At 43.8% G+C, this 19,663-nt stretch overlaps 1 protein-coding gene across 10 annotated transcripts in view; it reads right to left on the bottom strand.

Moving 5' to 3' along the window:
* Nucleotides 1-19,663, bottom strand: part of LOC311426703 (PH and SEC7 domain-containing protein 3-like) — a 107,464-nt gene that overhangs the window by 21,637 nt on the left and 66,164 nt on the right. For all 10 annotated transcript variants that reach the window (XM_084503253.1, XM_084503255.1, XM_084503249.1 and 7 more), the window contains 3 exons: nt 14,876-14,919; nt 7,747-7,940; nt 5,154-5,224 (listed from right to left, as the gene is read on the bottom strand). In XM_084503253.1, coding sequence (XP_084359379.1) covers nt 5,154-5,224; nt 7,747-7,940; nt 14,876-14,919 — 309 coding nt within the window. The remainder of the gene's footprint in view (nt 1-5,153; nt 5,225-7,746; nt 7,941-14,875; nt 14,920-19,663) is intronic.

Here is a 19,663-nt window from a genome sequence, read left to right as displayed (position 1 = left end):
TGCTGCACCTGCAAAAATAATCACAAAATTTCTTAGGGAGAGGCCAAAGCAGCCTGCAACTGTCTCTACTGCTCTCCTTTGATATATCACAGAAATCAGTCTCATCTGAAACACCCACCAAGGGAGTGGGTATGATGGCTGCAACACTCAACAGTAATTCCCTGCAGGTGTCATAATTATTGATCCCTTCACTTGAACACAAGAGTGATGAGGCCAGGTTTAGCAGACAACAGACTGCAGCACACAAAACATGCACAGGGACAACATTAGCTTAAACACCCAGAGAGGTACTCGTCCTGGAGAAGAGCTGTTTGACATGCAAGAATTGATTTAGAGGGCTTATCTGGTGGTGCACAGGCAGAGGCAGCAAACGGAGGCAATTAGGCCACTGCTAAGGGCATCGGTGCTCTCACCAGTGAGATGCTGGATTTGCCAGGGCCTCTCCAGGATGTGTTTCACCATGGACAACCTGATATTTGGACATTTCTCCAACACACCAGGGAGGAGACAGCCTACCAGCAATATCATCACTGCAACCACTCCGCTGGGGGACAGGCAAGGGCACCACCCACCACAGATCCGCGGCAGGACTAATGGCAAGGCACTGCTCCACAGATGGCCAAAGCACAGCCTTCAATCCAGCTGCCTGTGACAAATGAGGGTTTCAAGGTATGGTAGAGAGCTAAGCCAAATGCCTCTCCCCTCTCATAGATGGGTCCCAGCAAGTTTTGGAGGGATCTTCAGATCATGATGTACTTCACCTGCTTCCATTCAGGGCGCTCCTAAACCTTCTTCATGGAAAATTTGGGAAAGTCCCTAGCCAAAGGGCAAGAACTGCAGGAAGCAGTCCAACACCTGGCCCAGCCCTATCTTGAAGATGAAGGAAGCAAACCCCAAGGTCAAGCCCCCTGCATCATGGGTACCAAAGCTGATTTCTTTGGTAGTAGCTTTGGGGTAGATGACTGGCTTCACTATCCAGGGGCACTGAGAAAATTCAAGGCCAGGAAATGAACTTAGATCACAAAAGCATGATATTCTGGCTTTCCTCAAATTACTGCCGTGAGACATTGACAGCTATTGCCTTGCTTGGTGCCTCCCAGCCTTCTCTGTGGGATGAATCCAACGACCACAACTCGCTCTGGTGCCTAACCCTGCTCCAGAACAACTCCACATTTGGGCAGCCCCAGAAGCAGCCCTGACCCAAACCCCTCCTTATCAAGGGAAAGAGTTCGGGATAATCCTTGCTAATCCTGCTGGATCCGCTGGCTGCCGTCTACCTTGACAGCTGGGGCTCTGCCAGGCTCTCCACCAGCACTGATCGGCATACCGGAAACGTCTCCGAGGACTTGGCCAGCCTCAGAGAAAGTCGGAGGGATGTGAAGGCGCTGTCAAAATTCCTCCCCTAAGGCCTCCAAGCTCTTCGCAACTGGCAGGGAATGCTCGGGGCGCGGGAACACCCCTGTCTCACATGCCTTCAAGGACAGCACATGCTCTGGAGTGCTGGTGTCAGCACGGAGGTGGAGCTGGAAGGAGAGGCAGCTCACTAAAGTTAGACCACGGCAGCGGCAAGAAATAGATGAGGAGCCAGAAAGGAAACGCGACCCCTTTATCGACTGAGGGCTGCTGCAAGTGCTGCACACCACACAAGTACAGGCTGGATTCGTCTGTCTAAGACTCCCAATGAACGACTTTCCCATCTTCTGCTGACCCAGAGTCAGCGTGTTTCTGTATCCATTTTTGATAGACCAAAGAACGGCAATGGGTTTTTTTCATCAGCCAACGTACCCGTGGGTGGGTTTCTCTGCTCAGTTGCATGTGACAGATGCAAAATTATTTCTTTCAGAAAGTCTTGTCACTGATCTCTTTACATCATTATGGCTTTTTTTTCCTCCTCTCTCTCTCTTTTTAATTTAATGGAGGAACCACGTTGGAGAAAAGTTACATAAAAATATTTGAAATCCCACATTATAAGGTGTATAAGATGTTACAAACCTCAGAGCAGAGTCGAAACATGTCGCCCATGTCGTGCCCTGCCTGCCCATAAGCAATTTCAAGCAAGGAGGTGAGGTCAGCCCTGTGTCCTCTCCTTACAAACCTCTCGTCTGCATGCACATCACATCCCATGTCAGTCTAGAGAACAGACATTCTGTCAAGCTCCTACTTTCCAATTTCCTCTTGCTATAAACAGAGGGCAGGAAATTAACCTTGGCCTGAGGATGTCCAGAGTCAGAGCGAACATCCCAAACATGTCAAACTTCTCATTTTATATAATATTGTGCAGGCATGTTTAGTTGGCTAATTGTGATAGCTTCCACGGAGCCCCTCCGGTGGCTTCTGTGCTCACTAATTCAGAAACCATCTCTCTCAAATCACTCATTAAAAAAAGAGAAACAATATGCAGCACAGTAATTAGCACTGGAACACTTCCAATTGGAAAAAAAAAAAAAAAAGTAAGCAGAGACCAGACTGCCCAGATAAACTCACCTGTAAATCTCAAATGATCACCATTTAAGGAACCACTCTTGTCTATGGTCTTTGACAGCAAAACAAGGCGATGTAGACAGGGATACAAACAGAACGAAAAGCGAATCAGGCCCACACTACCCAATGGGGGAATCACAGCTGTTAATATTTATACTGGAGTAGTGTCTTGAGGAAACAGCTGAGCTGCAGATGAATACAGAAAGCAATAGTGCAGAGGCTTGTATGTTTGTGTGCGTACAGCACCTAGAACAGTGAGATTTCTCCCTCCTCTGCTTGAATAGCACTCGGTGTAATGAAACTATCATCACAGCTGTTCCCTCCACAGATGTACAGATAATGAGAGAAAGAGGGAAAACCTGTGTGTGCGTGCACCGTGCCCAGTAGCACCACATAATCAGGAGAGAAGGGAAACAGCCATGGAAATCCCTTGCCCATGACGACCACCAGAGTTCGGGATTTCTACAAAGAAAACAAGTTGTTCTAAAATGCTCCTGAACTTTACGAAATTAGGAAGATTTCTGTCTCCTGGTGTATGCTTACTCCAGAATTAAACAACAGTTCACTGACTTTTACTATAACTAAGGTTAGTCTAGCTGCATGTTTTAAAACCCTGTCATCCTCAACTTCTAAGCCACAGCTTAACAGAGCAAAGATTGTTTCAGGGTTGAAGCAAAGCCCTGCTGGACCTTCTGGAGCTGAAGAGAAACCAGATTATGTTTCACTGCTGTAGTACAAGGCACTGCTGCTGAGCAGGATTTACAAGCACCTCGGGGTGGCCCGTAGCTACCCCATCACTCTTGGAGTGAGCCATTTACCATCAGACCCCTCTGTCAACTGTTTTTGGCACTAAACCATAAGTCTTGCTTGTCACTGTGCTGCAGCTTCAGAGAAAGTGGTTTCAGAGCTAGGTGGGAAAGAGCAGCTTTGCAAAGTAACTACCCTGTAACCACTGAATTCAAGTGCTGTGACAAGTGCAGGATACACAAATAACAAATAAATGAGAACAAGAACTCCACCAATGCATTTTCTTCTGCAAATGTGCAGTCAGATGTGAAACTACTCTCTTGTTTTCCAAGGGATGGAGGGTGACAGTGGCGAGAGCAAACTGCTGCAGAAAATTTGCATGGTACATCAGCATCTCTACATGTTGTCAAAGGAAAAGTGTTTTTAAGTAGTATTCCAGTGATACATGCAGAAGTTTTTAATTAAGACTCTAGAATAGACAGCATCTCCAGTTCTTACCCTTGAATGATTACTAAGCAACCCTCAAGGATCAAACAAGAAATTAATTCATGTGCCATGGACAAGGAACCTTCTTGCTTCTTAGGGAGCCATGCAGCCTTTGCAGGCAACTGATAAATATGACTCCAGAAATCAAAGCAGTTGTCTTGAATATACACAGGAAAGGGCAAATACAAACCTGCCAGGAATGCCACTTTACTAAAATTGCAATGTACTGTCACCAAAAGGACCAGAGAGAGGGAAGGGTCAGATGCAATTAGGGAGACTTCGTTCAAGCCTCCTGCACTGGCTTTGAGCATGCCACACCCAACTTCCAACCCAAACCTTTTCCTCCTGCCTGCAGATTGCTTTGTCTGCTTCAGCATTTCAGCCCTCTCAAACAGGCACTGAGTGCAAGACCATCCACCTCATAAACCACATGCTGTAAGAATTTGATCCAAACTATTCAAATTTCTGTCTCCAATGAAACCAACATCTTCAGAAAACCAGAGCAGGAAAGGAAGAAACAACATTATGCACTTCAACTTGCACTCCTGACAGTCACAAAACACATTGGAAATGTAAAAGTGCTTTCAATGGAGCAAAATTCTACAATGCAGGGCAACGTGGACAGACACCACCGATTTCAATAACATTTCACTTACACTTGGGGTCAAAAAGCCTTAAAAATCTACCTAGCTGCTACCATTTATTTCATTTTGTCAGTTCTCACTCATATAATACATCTCACTTTCCAGAACAAGTTACAGTTTAAGACTTTTATAGTTAAAGCTGTATAATAATACATCTAAGCTTGCGCCAAAAGACTTGAAGGGTTTGAGCTGATTTTTTTTTTTTTTTTAGACTTCTTGCTGGCAGGGAATAAAATTTGTTAGAAATAAGTGTTTCTATCTTGATTTAGGAAAAAAAAATGGTATCCTCCAGTTTTGCGATGGAGCAGATTCCTACCAAGACAGAGCTGCTGTTAAACTGTTTTGCAGCTGCTCTTGCAGGCATTGCAGAAAAGTATACTGAGAAAAGACTGGAAAGGAGGACAGCCTTACAGGAGGGTGAAGTCATACATATCAACTGCAGTGTTAAAAGCAGCCCAGAGGAATGTATGCAAGACACAGAGAGATGACACCGTCTTTGCTGGTGAAGCTGGCTGTTTTGTCAGTCATGAGTGACAGCAATGGTATAAACTGGAATTGACAGGGTGGACATGTGGATGGGGACAATGGGACTGAACTTGAAGCTGTGAAATAAGGGAGGGTGTCAGTGAGAGGATTCATGTCTGAATGCGTGTGTAAACAGGATGGGAGACAGAGAGAAGAGCTATACTGTGTGTCAGAGAGAAAGGAACCTGGAGGTGGGCTGTGAGAGTGGAGAAGATGCCTGCTGCTTTATCCCTCTTTAATTACTTTCCAAAAGACAGTGATTTCTCCTACCTTCTGCAAGTACAGGACTGTTCCCTTCAGCACAGCATAAAAGGTTTTCCAGCCTCGCTTTCCCCGGGGAGCTGCAAAGAAAACAAATGAAAACCCATTTAACTCAGATCCATTTTTACACTTTGTCTAGGCAACAGGAGAGCTACATTAGTCCTGTGTTAAACCTCCTTTGTACTCTCCTTTTCAAAGGACAATGCAACTCAGCACAGTGCCTGCACATACCTGCTGTGAGATAAAGTAATAAAACAGCCCTGACGACAGCCCTGGACTGGATCAGAAAGGAACAGGAGCAACGCAGAAAACAGGCCAGAGAGATCTGGTCTTTGTGCTCTTGCGGGTGGGTGTACACTGCCCCTGTACAGCTATGTCAGAGCTCTGTGCCGTGGCGGTGCTTTCAGTAGGGAACACCCTTTCTCCATGCCAAAACAGGCTGGCAGGCACTGCTCAGACACAGCTTGAAAATCAACACCTCCCAAGAGCATCCTTCCCTCTTGCAGCTGCTGCACACCCCAGCGGGCACTGCTGCTTCACCCCTCTTCCTGCAGCCACTGGGGAAGCTAAAGAAGTGGATGGAGAGGGGAGCCAAATGAAATCCTAAGAAAAAAAAAAAATCACCCCTCAAGAAACCTGAAGTGGCACTGAAGAGCATAAGAGAGACAACATATCCATCCCACAAATTCCCAGGAACAAGCAGTGGGAAAAGAAGGTGGGAGGGGGAGCAGGGAGGTGAATTCAGCATGAAAGCTGCAGTCTGAAATTCAGCTGTGGTACAGGGCGAGAAGGCACAGGCTGTACAGTCACAGCGACCAGAAGCATCTCAGTTCACTCTCCGCCAAGCACGCACCACTGACCAGCATCATGCTGACCTCAGTACTGAGATTAATACATGACTAAAGCATCACCCTCAAAAAGTGTCTCATTCTGATCTGAAGACACCAAGTGGCAGTGAAGAAATTACTAGTCCCTTGCTCCAGAGGTTAATCATTCTCATCTTACACAATGAGCATTATTCTTAATTGGCATTTGTTCATCTCAGCTTCCAGCCACTGGCCCCTGTTATGTCCTTCTCTTCTAGACTCGTTAAGTGCTTCAGCCCTCAGTACTCCTTTCTTAAGGAAATATGTATAGCATGTAATCACACCACCTCATTAGCAATCCCACACAAGCTGATCTTGGCCCTGCAACAATTACTTTAAGAAATGAAATATGAAAAGCCCTAACTTTAAAAATTAGTTTCATTTTACTTATGACTAGGAAGTCTGAATGTAACTTTTTCAAGAGTTGCATGACAATGAGAGACAAGCCTCTAATGTACAAAGGAAATTCTAAAGGCACGGCCCTAATTACATTACTCATTAAAGGATTATCCCAAAAATGCCAATATCCAGTGCACTGAATAATGAGTGATTCTGAATATTTATAATTAAGTTAATAATGGTAACCATATACAATTACTTAAGGTTAAGTAAACATAAGTTTAATAAAGAAGAACCTATTCAAAACATCCAGTCATCACAAAGAATCTGATCGGTTCGATTACGACATCTCCACTTGGATTTAATTGTCCAGCTGCCAGTCTTCAGGCTGAAAACAGTGACCTCCAAATGCACCTCCTAAAATACACTAGCACAATATGCCAATGCAAAAGAGCTTGGCCTAACTAGAGAGAGTTGCAGTTAGTGGAAACCAACCACAAAGTTCCCTTTTGCCTTCAGAATTCAACCCAACAGTATGGGCCATTGGTAGGCGATCTTCAATAGTGGCTGGGAAAAATACAGATGTTCTGAGTAGCCTCTGCTGTTTCCAAGACCATAAGCTGAAAACAAACTGAACATAAAATCATAGGATCGTAGACTATCCTGAGTTGGAAGGGACCAAAAGGATCATCGAGTCCAACTCCTAATTGAAGATAACTGAACAACAACAGACACACCCAGTCAAATCAAAGGCCTTTGATAATTAGTGCACCAAGAATGGAAGTAGGATGAGAAGGAAAGAGGACAATTAAAGTAAATAACAGACACAGCAAGATTATTACAGGGGCAGGGATAAATTGCATGGCATAATTCTGACTGTTACCAAAAGCTGTTGAATTTGTCAGCTATGTGCACAAGACGGGGAAGAAGGGAAGGAAATACTTAAAGGATTATCCAAGCAGAGATCAAAACCAGCCTTTATTTAAAGACAGACCTAGAAGGGAAGGAAGGCTTGAAACAATCTGGTATAACATAAGGAAAAGGAGAATTATCAAGCTACTACAGACGAGCTGTAATTCACTAGCAATTGTTTTCTCTTCTGTAAACCATGCACTTCATTTTCTTTTAGCACAAAAGATTCACACTGCTTTGCTGTATCATATTACTCATTATGCACATGCATTAGAGTAGCTACAAATAGGACCGAACAATGTAAATCCTGGCCTGATAGCAAGAGTGCAATAATCCAATTGCTTTGTTGTTTGTTACTGCTGCAATTTCCCCTAATGAAGCAGTACTATTCACCTTGAGAACCACACAGTCTCATCATTAAGTGGCTCTGTGCAGAGATAACGAGGAAGAGAGGAAGAGAGATGTTAAGTGTGAAAGATACTTACTTTTCTTTCCATCCATATCTGCATGGATTTTCCGAGCCAGAAATCCAGTTTTATACACAGCAGCATTGGGGTCATGAGGGATGTCCAGAAATGGGTTGTTAGAGTTACCAATTCGACTTACAGCCTTCGTCTGGTTCCCATTATCTTTTTCATCTGTACCTTCCAAATGAGATTTTTTTTTCTCTTCTTCATCCCTTAAGAAGTAAGGAAAAACAAGAATGAGTGAGCAACTGACCAGCAAGGTTTCATTGCAGTAACCCTTGCACAGTCCTTGTTAAAACATACCTCCCACTCCATACAGGACCCTATGCAGTGAGAAACCTAGACACGCACCAAAACACAGAGAGATCATAGCAAAGCTACAGTTCACCTACTTCACCAGCACAGTTCATAGGAGCTGGATTTTAAAGAAAGCCAAAGTTTGCCTTTTACATTGCCAAAAGGCAGGCTTTCAAGAGTGTTCTCTGTCCTCCAGCTACACCTATTTTTATTTCCACTTATCCGAGTGCTAAAATAGGAAATATTTGCCTGCTGGGCTCTCCTGAAAAATCTCCAATTTCTCCATGAATTCATATGTAGATGAAAAGAATTAGATTACTACACATCGCTGTGGCTTACTCCTTAACTTAGCATATGAAACACAGCCTCTAACTCCTTTTCTTTATTTTCCTCCACAGACTAGCACAAAAGTAGTAATTTAAAAATAAAAACTACAGTAGGTGAATTATGTTATCTGTATTTTAGAAACAAAATGCTGCTCAAAATGTTACTTATTAGTACAATGTATTCTACACAGCTCTTGGGAACAACAATGCAACCCTTTCAGCAAGTCACAAGTGTTGCCTACCTAATGAATGCCTTCTTGCTCGTCACAGACAAAAGCAAAAAGGATAAAGCAACTTAGAAAATAAAGGGTGTCCATCTCTGAAAACGATAGTTTTCAGAGAAACAACGGGCCACCGAATCTGGCTGGATGGCACATCTGTAGGAATCATAGTTAGTGTCAGACTACAAAGCAGCCCTGTCTCCTTTGAAGTCCCCACACATTCCTCTCCCGGTGACTGCCCAAGGTATGACAGGGAGGCTGAAGGCTGCCATTTGAAGGATAGGGTAGAAAGGCTTCTCTTAAAACCAGCACCTGACAAAAAAAAATCATTAACACTTCAGTGCAATGATGACCACTTGTGGAGGGAAGGTAAAACTTTAAATTGCTGCATTTCACTGGACCCAGATAATCAGCACCCAAAGCAAAACTTCCCAACATGCATACATTCACAGGTGTTTATCAGACAAGGATCAGCAAGAATTAGCAATTAGCAAAAATACATCAGTCCAAAAGCTCCTCTTACAACATGCTGCAACCACATCTGCCTGTGCAAACGACCACCCACAGGAACATCCTCCAAGAACTGCAGGATATAGGGACGATCAGGTAACATCCCAGCCTTTGCTAGCTTCCTGGGGAATTTAGCCTGACGAGATACCAGGGTAATGACCTGATATGACAACAAGGAAACCAAACCCAGAGACACGGAGGCCAAATCAGTGCACTCAGCAGTGCCAGGGAACATTCCCAACTACTTGAATCTGATCACCTCTCATGTTACCTCATGTTTGGCATGGTCTAAGCCCAGCAGGCTCCCAAATAACTTCCAGGCTCAGAATCAGAATCAGTATAGCCAAGGACCACTCTTCTGTCAGAGGGTAAAACTTTTTGGCAGTATGGGTATGGGTGCTAAGTATTGACAACCAGCCTGAGAGCCTCAGAAAGCTGCCAGACACTTGATTCAGTTGTGGAGAAGGTAGCTATGGTAGTGCAACATATCATCGTGGTGTGGTCTGGAAAGGTCTTCTGATTAATAAGGTGAGTCAAACTTTTACTGGAAGATCTGATTCCTGCACAGGAGACCAGTCCTTGCATCTTCCAGGCTACCAGTCTGTGTTTGTCCACTAAGAACACAGATATATGCAATTAACTATTTGCTGGTTAAAGCAATAAGGGTATCCTTGTGCACAGTTTGATTGAAGCCCTCTCCGAAGCTAAAAAGGGGAGGAATTTCTGACAATTTTGGTTGTCCCCAGCCTTTCCAGCGCCTACTGCTCTGACCAGCTGGTGGCCAGGACAGACCACTGTGTGGCACACACTTCTTAAATGTGTCTGTTCCAGGAGCACATTCTTTCCACCCAATTCTCTGTGTATTTCACGGTGCCTAATCCAGACTAAAATCTTTCTTAGGGCACTAAGCACTCAAGCTGATTTGTCACATTTAAGTGCCTTGTGAATTCTGGGATCTCAGCCAAGGACACAATGGATTTCTCCTTGTCAGCAGAGACCTACTGCAGTAAATGGCTTAGGATTTTTTGGAATGTGCTATCTTCTTCGGATCCATGGAAGCGGGTTATCCAATACTGATCCTGTCCTCTGGGAATGTCCCTGTGCAAGCAGCCACCAGAGCTGTGATGAGCAGTTACAGGGATCCTGGACAGCCCTAGTGCTGGGGGTGGTGCTCTCAAATTCAGCATCTCTGGGACAACTAAATTGTCTTCAAAAGACAAATTGCAGACAGGGCGGACAAGTACATAATGGCATCTGCTGTCCTGACAGCTGGCAGCAGAAAACAAGCCTTTAAATGGCCCTTTAAACTGACAGTGGAAATGGGACATCCTTGAGACTCAGAAGCCTCATGCACTTGTTAGACCTGGACACTGACAGTTCGGATGTCAAGATGCACAAGCATTGCAGAGAACATGAAGGAAGGGATGAACAGCTGAGCACCTTCTATCTCCCTCTGACCCTGAATACCTAGCAGCAGCAGAGACAAAATCAGGGGCTCTGGGACCCACTTCTTCAAATGCTTCATTTTACTTTGGCAGTCAAGAAGAAGAAGGAAGGAGGATTGGGAGGAGTTTCAAAGCAGCAAAACAGTTCAGGTAATGATGGTCTTTGGTTGTGTACCCTCTGAAGTCAGACGGATAATACTGGTCAGGACTGGAGTCAGGTAAGGACTGATAAGAAGTACATGGATGCTTCTTTGCCTTTGTTTGAATAGAAAACTTACATGACATGGCAAGAAAAAAGACTGGGTTCATCAATTTAAAAGAAATGGCATTTAAAAAATATTCCTATGTGTAACATATAATTATACAAATCTGTGGGACAGACAGCATTTTTATCAAGACTGTGACTTGAGAAGCCAATGGAAAGAAGTTCCCCTTGGCATCTTTCCCAAAGGGAGGAGAGAAGAAAGGAGCGCCAGGTGACTACCAGCCAACCCCTCTCTAAAACTAATCATTAAGCTGCAAGCAGGAAATATCCTAGAATTTGAGAAAAGAAATGGTAATTACAATGGAGAGAGATTTCTGGATTTGACCTAGAAAAGGGTGAGCTTCAGCACAGATGTCATTATAACCAGCTCAGTCTCAGCATCCCAGGTACTATTGGCTCAAATGCAGCCATCTAGTTTCTGCAATTTTGTAAACAGCAATTTGGGATTTCATATTATTAATTCCAAATTACTATTCAGTTTATTTTAAGATGATTATTCTATTACTCGTATCACCTGCAGCAGAAGGCAGACATATTACAGGCAATGGTGAACAAAGTTCACCATCACATTTCCATGCAGACATCGTGCAAACAAAACATATTTAGCTCTGGCACCTTTGAAAATCAAACTCATTTTTCTTATTCACTTGAAAGCTGACAACAACTGATGCAAAAGCCAAAGGAGAAGGAACACCTACAAAACCCGGGATGTAAAATTATACAAAATGAGACTGAAGGGATGTTAAAAGGTCAGCTAAACCATCTCTTAATATCCATGGCTGGATCCATTCTTCATAATCCATTCTAGACAGATACTTGTAAAAACAGCTCAGGAAAATCTCCAGTGAAAGGACTTCTATAGCTCGCTCTGGCAAAGCTACTTGCTGGTTTACAAGAATTATTGCTAGATTTTTTATTTTTATTTTTAATGTTTAACATCGAATTCTCTTGTTTCAAATATAAGCCCATCCACAATGGGTGTGAAGAATTATTCACACCTATCTCTGCAACAGCCTTTATACAACTCAAAAGAATACAACCAGTTACCTCTCATCAGTGTTATCTTTTCTCAACATTCGTATTCACAGGATCTTGAATTCATTTAGTCTTACAGGTGATGTCAGGGCAGAACAAGACGTTCCCAATCAAGTATGAAAAAAAAAAATCATGAAAAAATCTAGTCCCTTGGGAGAAGTTTAAGAAGCACGAGAAATTATTACACGATTATCATAGCTAAATGCACCAAACTGGGGTAGTTCCAGTGACCTCAGCACGCTGAAAACAAGGTGGATTGGACTAACTGGACAAAACAGTGCCTGGCTTCACTGCAACCAGTAGGAATTTCTGCCAGCGACTTCAGTGAGGCCTGGCTACTTTGTGCTTGACCAGCAGTTCAAGGAAACGAACTAAAGTCCAACAGAGAGAAGAGATCTAGAGTGGTATGCAGTGCAGAGAAAACATGGAATGGGACAAGAGACAGAAATCATACATATGATGGTCAATTTTCCCACACTGCTTTACTCAAGGCAGGCGGGCAAGAGGAAACAACCAGTAAATGACAGAATACCTCCTGGTAGTTCTGTTGTGAAAATTAATCAAAAACCTGGGAGGGGGGGGGGGGGCAGGTGGAAGTTTGCACTCAAGAGCTACATTTACCAGTTCTCCATGGATTCCGGGTCAGATTGGCTTATTTTATAGATCATGGCATGTGATTCACTTCTAACCTTTTAGGGAACTGGAACCTGCAAGTACTGCAGAGAAAGGAATTCTAATGTAAATTCTCTCCCAGAGCTGTACTCGTGTTTCCTTGTTCATACAGCATAAACGAGTATTTGTCCTACTGAATACCTGCGGAAATAGAGGAGGAGCACATCTGCTGATTAAAGGTGCCACTTCTTTTGACTACAAATTTGAATTCAATGGTAGCTTTTCCTCTCAGGGGGCTTAGGACTAGACTGTAATTCTACTGGAAGTGGACAGCAACCTACTTCGTATGATGACACATGCTATCTTGTAATTAGTGCGATTAGGATCGGGTAGCAATCTTCCCCATCTCACTCATCAGTGTTAGCCGTCCCTGCCTAAGGACTTACAGACAGCCATTAATCCACCAATAATGCATTGCCAGAGAAGCTCTTAAACTGCTTCTCAGCTCATAAAAAACAGCTTTAGATCCTCAAGGGGATTTTAGCTAAAGGAAAGGTGTTCCTTCATCTTAACAGCACCATGAGGGAGGTTATGCTGGATTTTGCAGCCATATTTCCACATTGCCTTACCTCCCAATTCTTCCACAGCCACCTCCATCAGGTGAAGCAAAGGAATACTCTTTGGAAAGGACAGACAGGACCTTTCTCAGTCCTCTCGCAGCAAAACTGACCACACTTCCTTCCCACTCACCTTCCTCTGCAGCAGATCAAGAGACAGTGATTTGCCTTCTCCCTCCAGCTCAGGCAGTCCTGAGGCTGCTTGAGGTTACTTTATACCAACCCACAGCAGAATAACAGTGAGAAATGTCTTCATGCTCCCTCTTCCAGCCATCCCTCTCAGGCCTAATCTAAAGGTACTACCTCTTCAGCTTTGTCTAGAACAAGCTGTGTTTCTCAGCGTAGAAAATAATTTGCACACAAGTCCCAGCTATCTTCCCGAGTTGCATTACAACCACATCCCAAAGCCTAATTTAAGATTCTGGTTTCCCTCTCTTCCAGCCTGCTTGCATTCCTCCCCCCGCCCCCCAACTATTCATTAGCAATGGATATAGTCTGGACTACGTAAATGCCAAAGAAGTTATTACCTATACAGGACCAGGTCATCGCATAAATCACCTTGACTGAAGCTCATGGGAGCAGAGCCAAGCATGAGCCAATTCCCACCTGGAGGCTGCCCAAATCGATTAAACACAATATGGTCTCTTGCCAGGAGAAAAATTCTGACGTGAAAGTCATAACAGATTCTGCTGGGTCTAAAGTACCTCTGAGAAGGTATCCTGCAAAGCGCTCTGATCTTGTGAGGTGTGATATTCACACAGCATGCTCCAGACCCAACACATGGTTTGGGAGAATGTCTCACCCTGCTTCTTATAAGGCTCATCAGAGGTTGCACTTCCCAGTGGTTCGCATTGCCAGTACACCTTCCTCACTACCCTGACGTTACCTAACACATTTCCAAAACAGGGGCTGCGATCCCAGTTGGGATAACCAGCCCTTGCAAGCAATGTTTTATGCCTTGACAAGATACTCACTTGCAGAACTTAAACTTAAGGAAGATCAGAAGTCAGAGGGCCTGCAAGACCTATGGCAGTGGTTAGGACTGCTGGCACAAAAGATGCAGTAGCATGCAGTCTTAGGAAAGTGAGGCTTCAGATAGGTAAATCCATGAAGATAGAAACATCATTCTATTTTACACCAAAATACACTGTTCTGCAAGAGGCAAGGTCTAAAGCAGACCCTTCTGCTCTGTGCTGGCATACCTTGACCACATTAAACCTAAGCACAGAGAAACGTCAATTTAACATGATTAGAAATGGAAGCTCTCTCATCTTCATTGTTTCAGTAGTTAACAAGTGTTAGTCTGTCAAAAGCAGCTAAGGATAGGGGGATATCAGACTTTGTCCTATTTATCATCTTTCATATTAGGTTGTTGTCAAGTTATCCATAATTAATCAGGAGACAAACCAAGACAATAAACCAACAGCAGGAAACTCAATCCAAGATGTGTGTTTCTATTCAGTGGTTCTGACACAATGTACTGAAAGATAAAGGGAGAAGTCAACATCTGTTTTATTTATGCAGTCACAGAACAAGAGAGGATTTAATTTCTCTCTTTTCAGGCTGAAGTTTCCTACAAAATGAAATGTCCTCTTTCCTTACAAATGCAATTGGCTCCTATCACTAACAACTCCCCTCACTGGATAAACAGATGAGGCAGTATTGCCAGGTCATTCATTAACAGAAAAGCAAAGTCATTACACACACTGGCTATCTTCTACAAGCTTTGGAGCCCACTCAGATAGTGGCACAGGAATTATAAACAGGTTACTACTCAGGTACTATTTTTAAACTCCTAAATCCCATGCAGTATACTTACACTGCCCATTCAAGCTTCTCATTCTTGATTGAATTGTAGAGAGCCTGCAAAGGGAGAGAAAGGAGATGTGATTATTTTTTACCCCTGCTACACATACATTAATATGCTAATGAAAATTAGTAAACTAGTACGAGCAAGTGAGCTGTCTCTGATCAAGAAAGTACCATAACTGCTTATGGTAACAAAAAAGTCTTGAGAAAAAATCTCATCTAAAAAGAAACTAGCAGAATACACGGTTTGAGAGTAGAGTCATTTTCTGGAACACAATTTTACCTATATTTATTTTTAAATAACTCCACAAGTTCGCAAGATGCACAAGACTACAACCCTACACGCCACTCTGAAATTCAAGCTCAAATTTAATTGTGGCTATAGTCAGTGAGATTTTTTTGCCACTGACTTTAACGGGGCCAAGATTGCATCACACAGGCTTACCAATTAAAGTATACCAGGATACCTATCCAAAGCCTTTGAGCATCACAGACACCTGAATACCTCCCCCAGTTACACAGACATAAATAAATTCCATTTAAGTGCAAAACAGAAAAATAAACTACAAGTAACTTTTGTGTTTGAAGATGAATGTCTTAGACTGCTACCTCCTAACATAGTTATTACTTCACTTCACAAAACAGAAGCTAGTAGGCTTGATACCAAGGGTCCCAATTCTGTTGTTGATACCAGCCTGCAATGAAAAGGGTCTGGAGGATGACTTTAGCCTGGATAGATATCAGACAGTTGGGATTAATTTCTTTTGAGAGGAAGCACTTGGATAAGAGCATCTGATTTGTGCTGGTATATACAATGGATAAAAGCCTGCTATTACTACAAGCTAATGGAGTTCTTCAAATAGGCCACTTGACTCAAGTGAGGTATTTTGGTATGGAACGTCCCTGATTCTCGCACTTATAATCCACATTTGTAATTTACCTTATATACATAGCTAGATTTACTCCCTCTGGCACATAACTCCTACACAGCCTTGAAATATGTTAACGTGTAGAAGAACTGTTGATGCACATGATTACCAAAAAGTAGCACATCAAGGATGAACAAATCTGAAAGTCACACACTATAGAAGCTATGACATGTTCAACAGAAACATTAGCATTTAAATAGTCTTAAGTCTGCCCCAAAACAAAAATAATTTGGAAGACTATAGAGTTGAAACTAGTCTTGTACATATGTCACCATTGAACTTGCAATGGGAATCCCATGAGTATATCTCACTGCTCATCCTGTGATCCACGGACTCCTGTCTGAATCTTGCATAGTCTATATTTGAAGATCCGTAATATTTAGCTCTGTGAAAATCTGGCTTCACCAAACCATACACAAGGAGGTCAAACACACTAGTACAACTTGCCTCATACTGATGCTATGCATTGAGCAGCTTTTAGGCACCACGTACCATAAACGTAGGTGTCTCAGAGCATTAGAACCAAGATGATCACCAGAAGGAACCATCCCACACCATACTTTTACCAGCAGAGAGAGGTCCCCACCACTCAGAGGGCTTTGCTGTGCTACTCACAGAAACATGATGAAATATTTCCAACTCTGGAGTGTTCTCTGTCTATTTGTATTTAACCTATCTTCTCCAAATTTGTATGAGAAGCTCTGATCCAAAGGCAAACAGCCAGACAAAGGTGAAGGAAAGGGCACTGCTGGCAGTTTGTAGGCAATTTGCTTAATTTTCAGATGAGAGCTAGTAAGAGATTTTAAGAATACCCTGCAGGAAGAAAAGAAAACAAAGTGCTAACATTTGTCCTACCATGCAGCCAGCAGTCCTGCAGAATTAGATGTACCTTCATTCTTCTGCACATGCAGAAAAGCAGCACTGATTGCCTCGGGTTGCCCAATACTTCCTATTAGAAGCCACTATATTTCTAATGACTTAGTCAAAGCCCCATTATTATTCTTTGACTTGGCCTCTTCTTCCTACTATTATTAAAATATTCTCCTGCATTTTTTTCAAGCCAAAAATCTACTTTAAAATATAAGGTAAAGGGATAGAATTTTTTTCCCCCAGTTGGTTGGAAGAGCTTTTGAAACTTGGCCTGCCCTCAGGCATCAGAAATGCCTCTTGTTCTTCCCTGGCCCAAACACCAGATTGGGTCGCAATGTCTGAAAATGAACACCTGCCCTGTGCAGTACTGCTTTTTATGGATCTTGCTGCTAAGGAAATCTCTAAGGATCACTACAGCCAAAGAGCAGGACACATAAAAGCAGAACTCCAGATTGGTGAAGGAACAACAAATGCCCCAGGCTTTTGCCTTGTGGAAAGTGACATGTGTTTGTCCCAATCCTTAGGAGAGAGCCAGACCCTTCCTTAGGGAGTAACAGACACCAACCCAGTCATATGGCATACATCCGACAAAGGACACTGTGTCCCACGGAGCACCAAATACAGGCTCTCAGAAAGTCTCTGTTATTTACAAAAGTGGAACAGCAAATCCTAGAAAATATCCACAGCCCAGGCAGCTGTATACAGAGCATGGTCATTGAGACCTCAGTGAGCAGACCACGTAAGGGATGGTGATGTATCAGCTCTCACCCTTGCCCCCCAGCCCGCCCTTCTGGCACTGGCCACACCATCCTTTTAGAGATGCTTTTCATTCCTTTTCCATCACTGTTTATACTGTAGCATTCTCCCAGTTTCTACCGGGCTCCCCAATGATCGGAAGAAAATTTTTTTTTCCTCCCTTATTTTACAGTCCAGCACCTGCTCTGTCATTTCATGGCTGTTTCCCAAGGCCCTGATTCAGACAGCAGCTCTTTTCAGCAGACATCTCTCCAGAGTATGATTAAATCAAACTTGAAGACAAACACTTAAATGCTTCGCTAAATTGTAACAGAACTGATCAGAGATTACAGTGGGAACATGACTTTAACTGTACTTGGCTAGCTGCAAGGATGGGTTTCACTAACTCATGCTTTTTGTCTAGCAAATGACAAAAGGTCCTGGTTTCAGGCATATTCATAGTTTGACAAAAATCTGAGCTTCTTACCTGTTAGCCTGGGAAGTGCTTGGCCAATTTATTCTCTAAATCAGAAAACCTCAGGCTGGACCACAGCAGGGAATGCCAGAATTAGTACTTCACTGGTCTCATCTCCCCAGCTGGACTGATACCACTTGGAAAGGAGAGACTCTTTCTCTCTCTCTTGTCACCCAAGGCTACTGTAAACAGCATATAAACAGCTACTCGGCAGCGTCCAGTTTCACTGTTTTAACTTACAAGCACTACTACCCAGACCCCCAAAACCTACTCCCTGGAGCTTTTCCTTTTCTGGGAACTGCTGATCTTTGGGTCCACTACACATGAGGCCCAGCACTCCTCCGGGCTTCCTGGAGAAAAAAGCATAGTTTGTAAGGGAGAACAAAAGAAATTAACTGGTGTACAAAACAGAATAGAAAGCACCATCCTGAACACCTTTCTTAACTCCAGGGTTGTTTCCTATAGCTCCAATTTGACCCTCAACAGCCTGCAGCATAAAAAAAAAAGAGCAAAGCAGGATTTGTTTGCAGTTGTTCATAAACAGGAAAACAAATGTGTGCAGGAAGCCTGCAATTCTGTGAGAATTCACTGAATTCCATCTGTTTTCCCTTTGGTAAGCAGGTAAACTAGAAATCTAGATTTCAACAATCTCTCACCAGTTGATAATTTTATTGCAATTGGAAAGAGAAGCAAAACCACGCAGAAAGCGCTTCTGAAAAATGTTTATTTACAAAGCAGCCAAAAAAAAAAAAAAAGAGATCGCATGCCATCCTCACCTCCCTCAAAAGCCTGTCACATGCAAAAACCACTGGACCCATTTAGATAGGCTGCTCTCAGCACCTGCCGACTGCCTGCTATGCTGTGAGTCAGCCTCTGCATGCAGAAGCAGCAGACAAAAGAAAGGCAAGAGCAGGTGTGAACACAGGGGTAGAGATGCAGGGAAATACCAGGGTACTCATCCAGGTAAATAGTTTAGGCAACAAGAAGGGGCAGACTCCCAAATCCTGGCCAGCACAGCACAAGGAGCTGAGGAGCTCCTGGAGCAAGGCATGAGCCCTTCCTTTGAAAGGCAACGCAGGGCAGAGAAAGTCTGCTTCAAGAACCTAAGTGCTAGTTTCTGGTCACATTTGCACACATGGGTCCCTCCAGAAAAGCTTGCCAAGAAGGAAGGAAATGCGCCACAGGTATTTCTCACACCTGCTCTGCGCACAAAAGGGAAGGTGCCATAAATGCTTGTCATGAGCAGGTAAACAGGCGAAAACAAAACCAACTTTGGGGAGCTGGGATCACCCAGCCAGCTTTCCCTGGTATTTGTTTCTCAGGCGCTCTGCCAACACCCAGTTTTGCCCTGGTTTCTGAAGTCGCTGCTGGGGGAATGGCCATCTGACCGCTACAGGAGATGCAGCAGGGGACCTCTGCAGCTCCCACCAGGCAGGAGAGGGATGCACTCATGCTCTCAGAGCCAGGCCCCTGCCAGCCTCCCCCTGCAGCTGCTGTCAGAAGGAGCCCTGCCCGAGGACATGTCTTCTTCTTCCAGCTGGTTGCGGCACGGTCAGGCTCAGGAAGCCAAGGGAGCCCCAGACACAGCCCCAGACAGAGATGTGCTCCTCCTGTCCACCAGCCCAGAGACAGGGAAGCTGGCAGGTCAGGGGAGGAGGCAGGAAAGAGCAGTCTGTGTACGTCCTGAAACAAGACAAAGTCAGGAACATCTCTGTCACCTGTCTGCGCTGTGGGAACAGCGTGAACCACGCTCTCCTCTCCCGACCAGCCTGCGTGCCGATGCAGCTCC

The sequence above is a fragment of the Aythya ferina genome (assembly GCF_964211825.1).
Source record: "Aythya ferina genome assembly, chromosome: Z".
NCBI lineage: Eukaryota > Metazoa > Chordata > Aves > Anseriformes > Anatidae > Aythya > Aythya ferina.
Note: the sequence above shows the minus strand (reverse complement) of the source record. Positions and strands in the feature narration are given on the sequence as shown.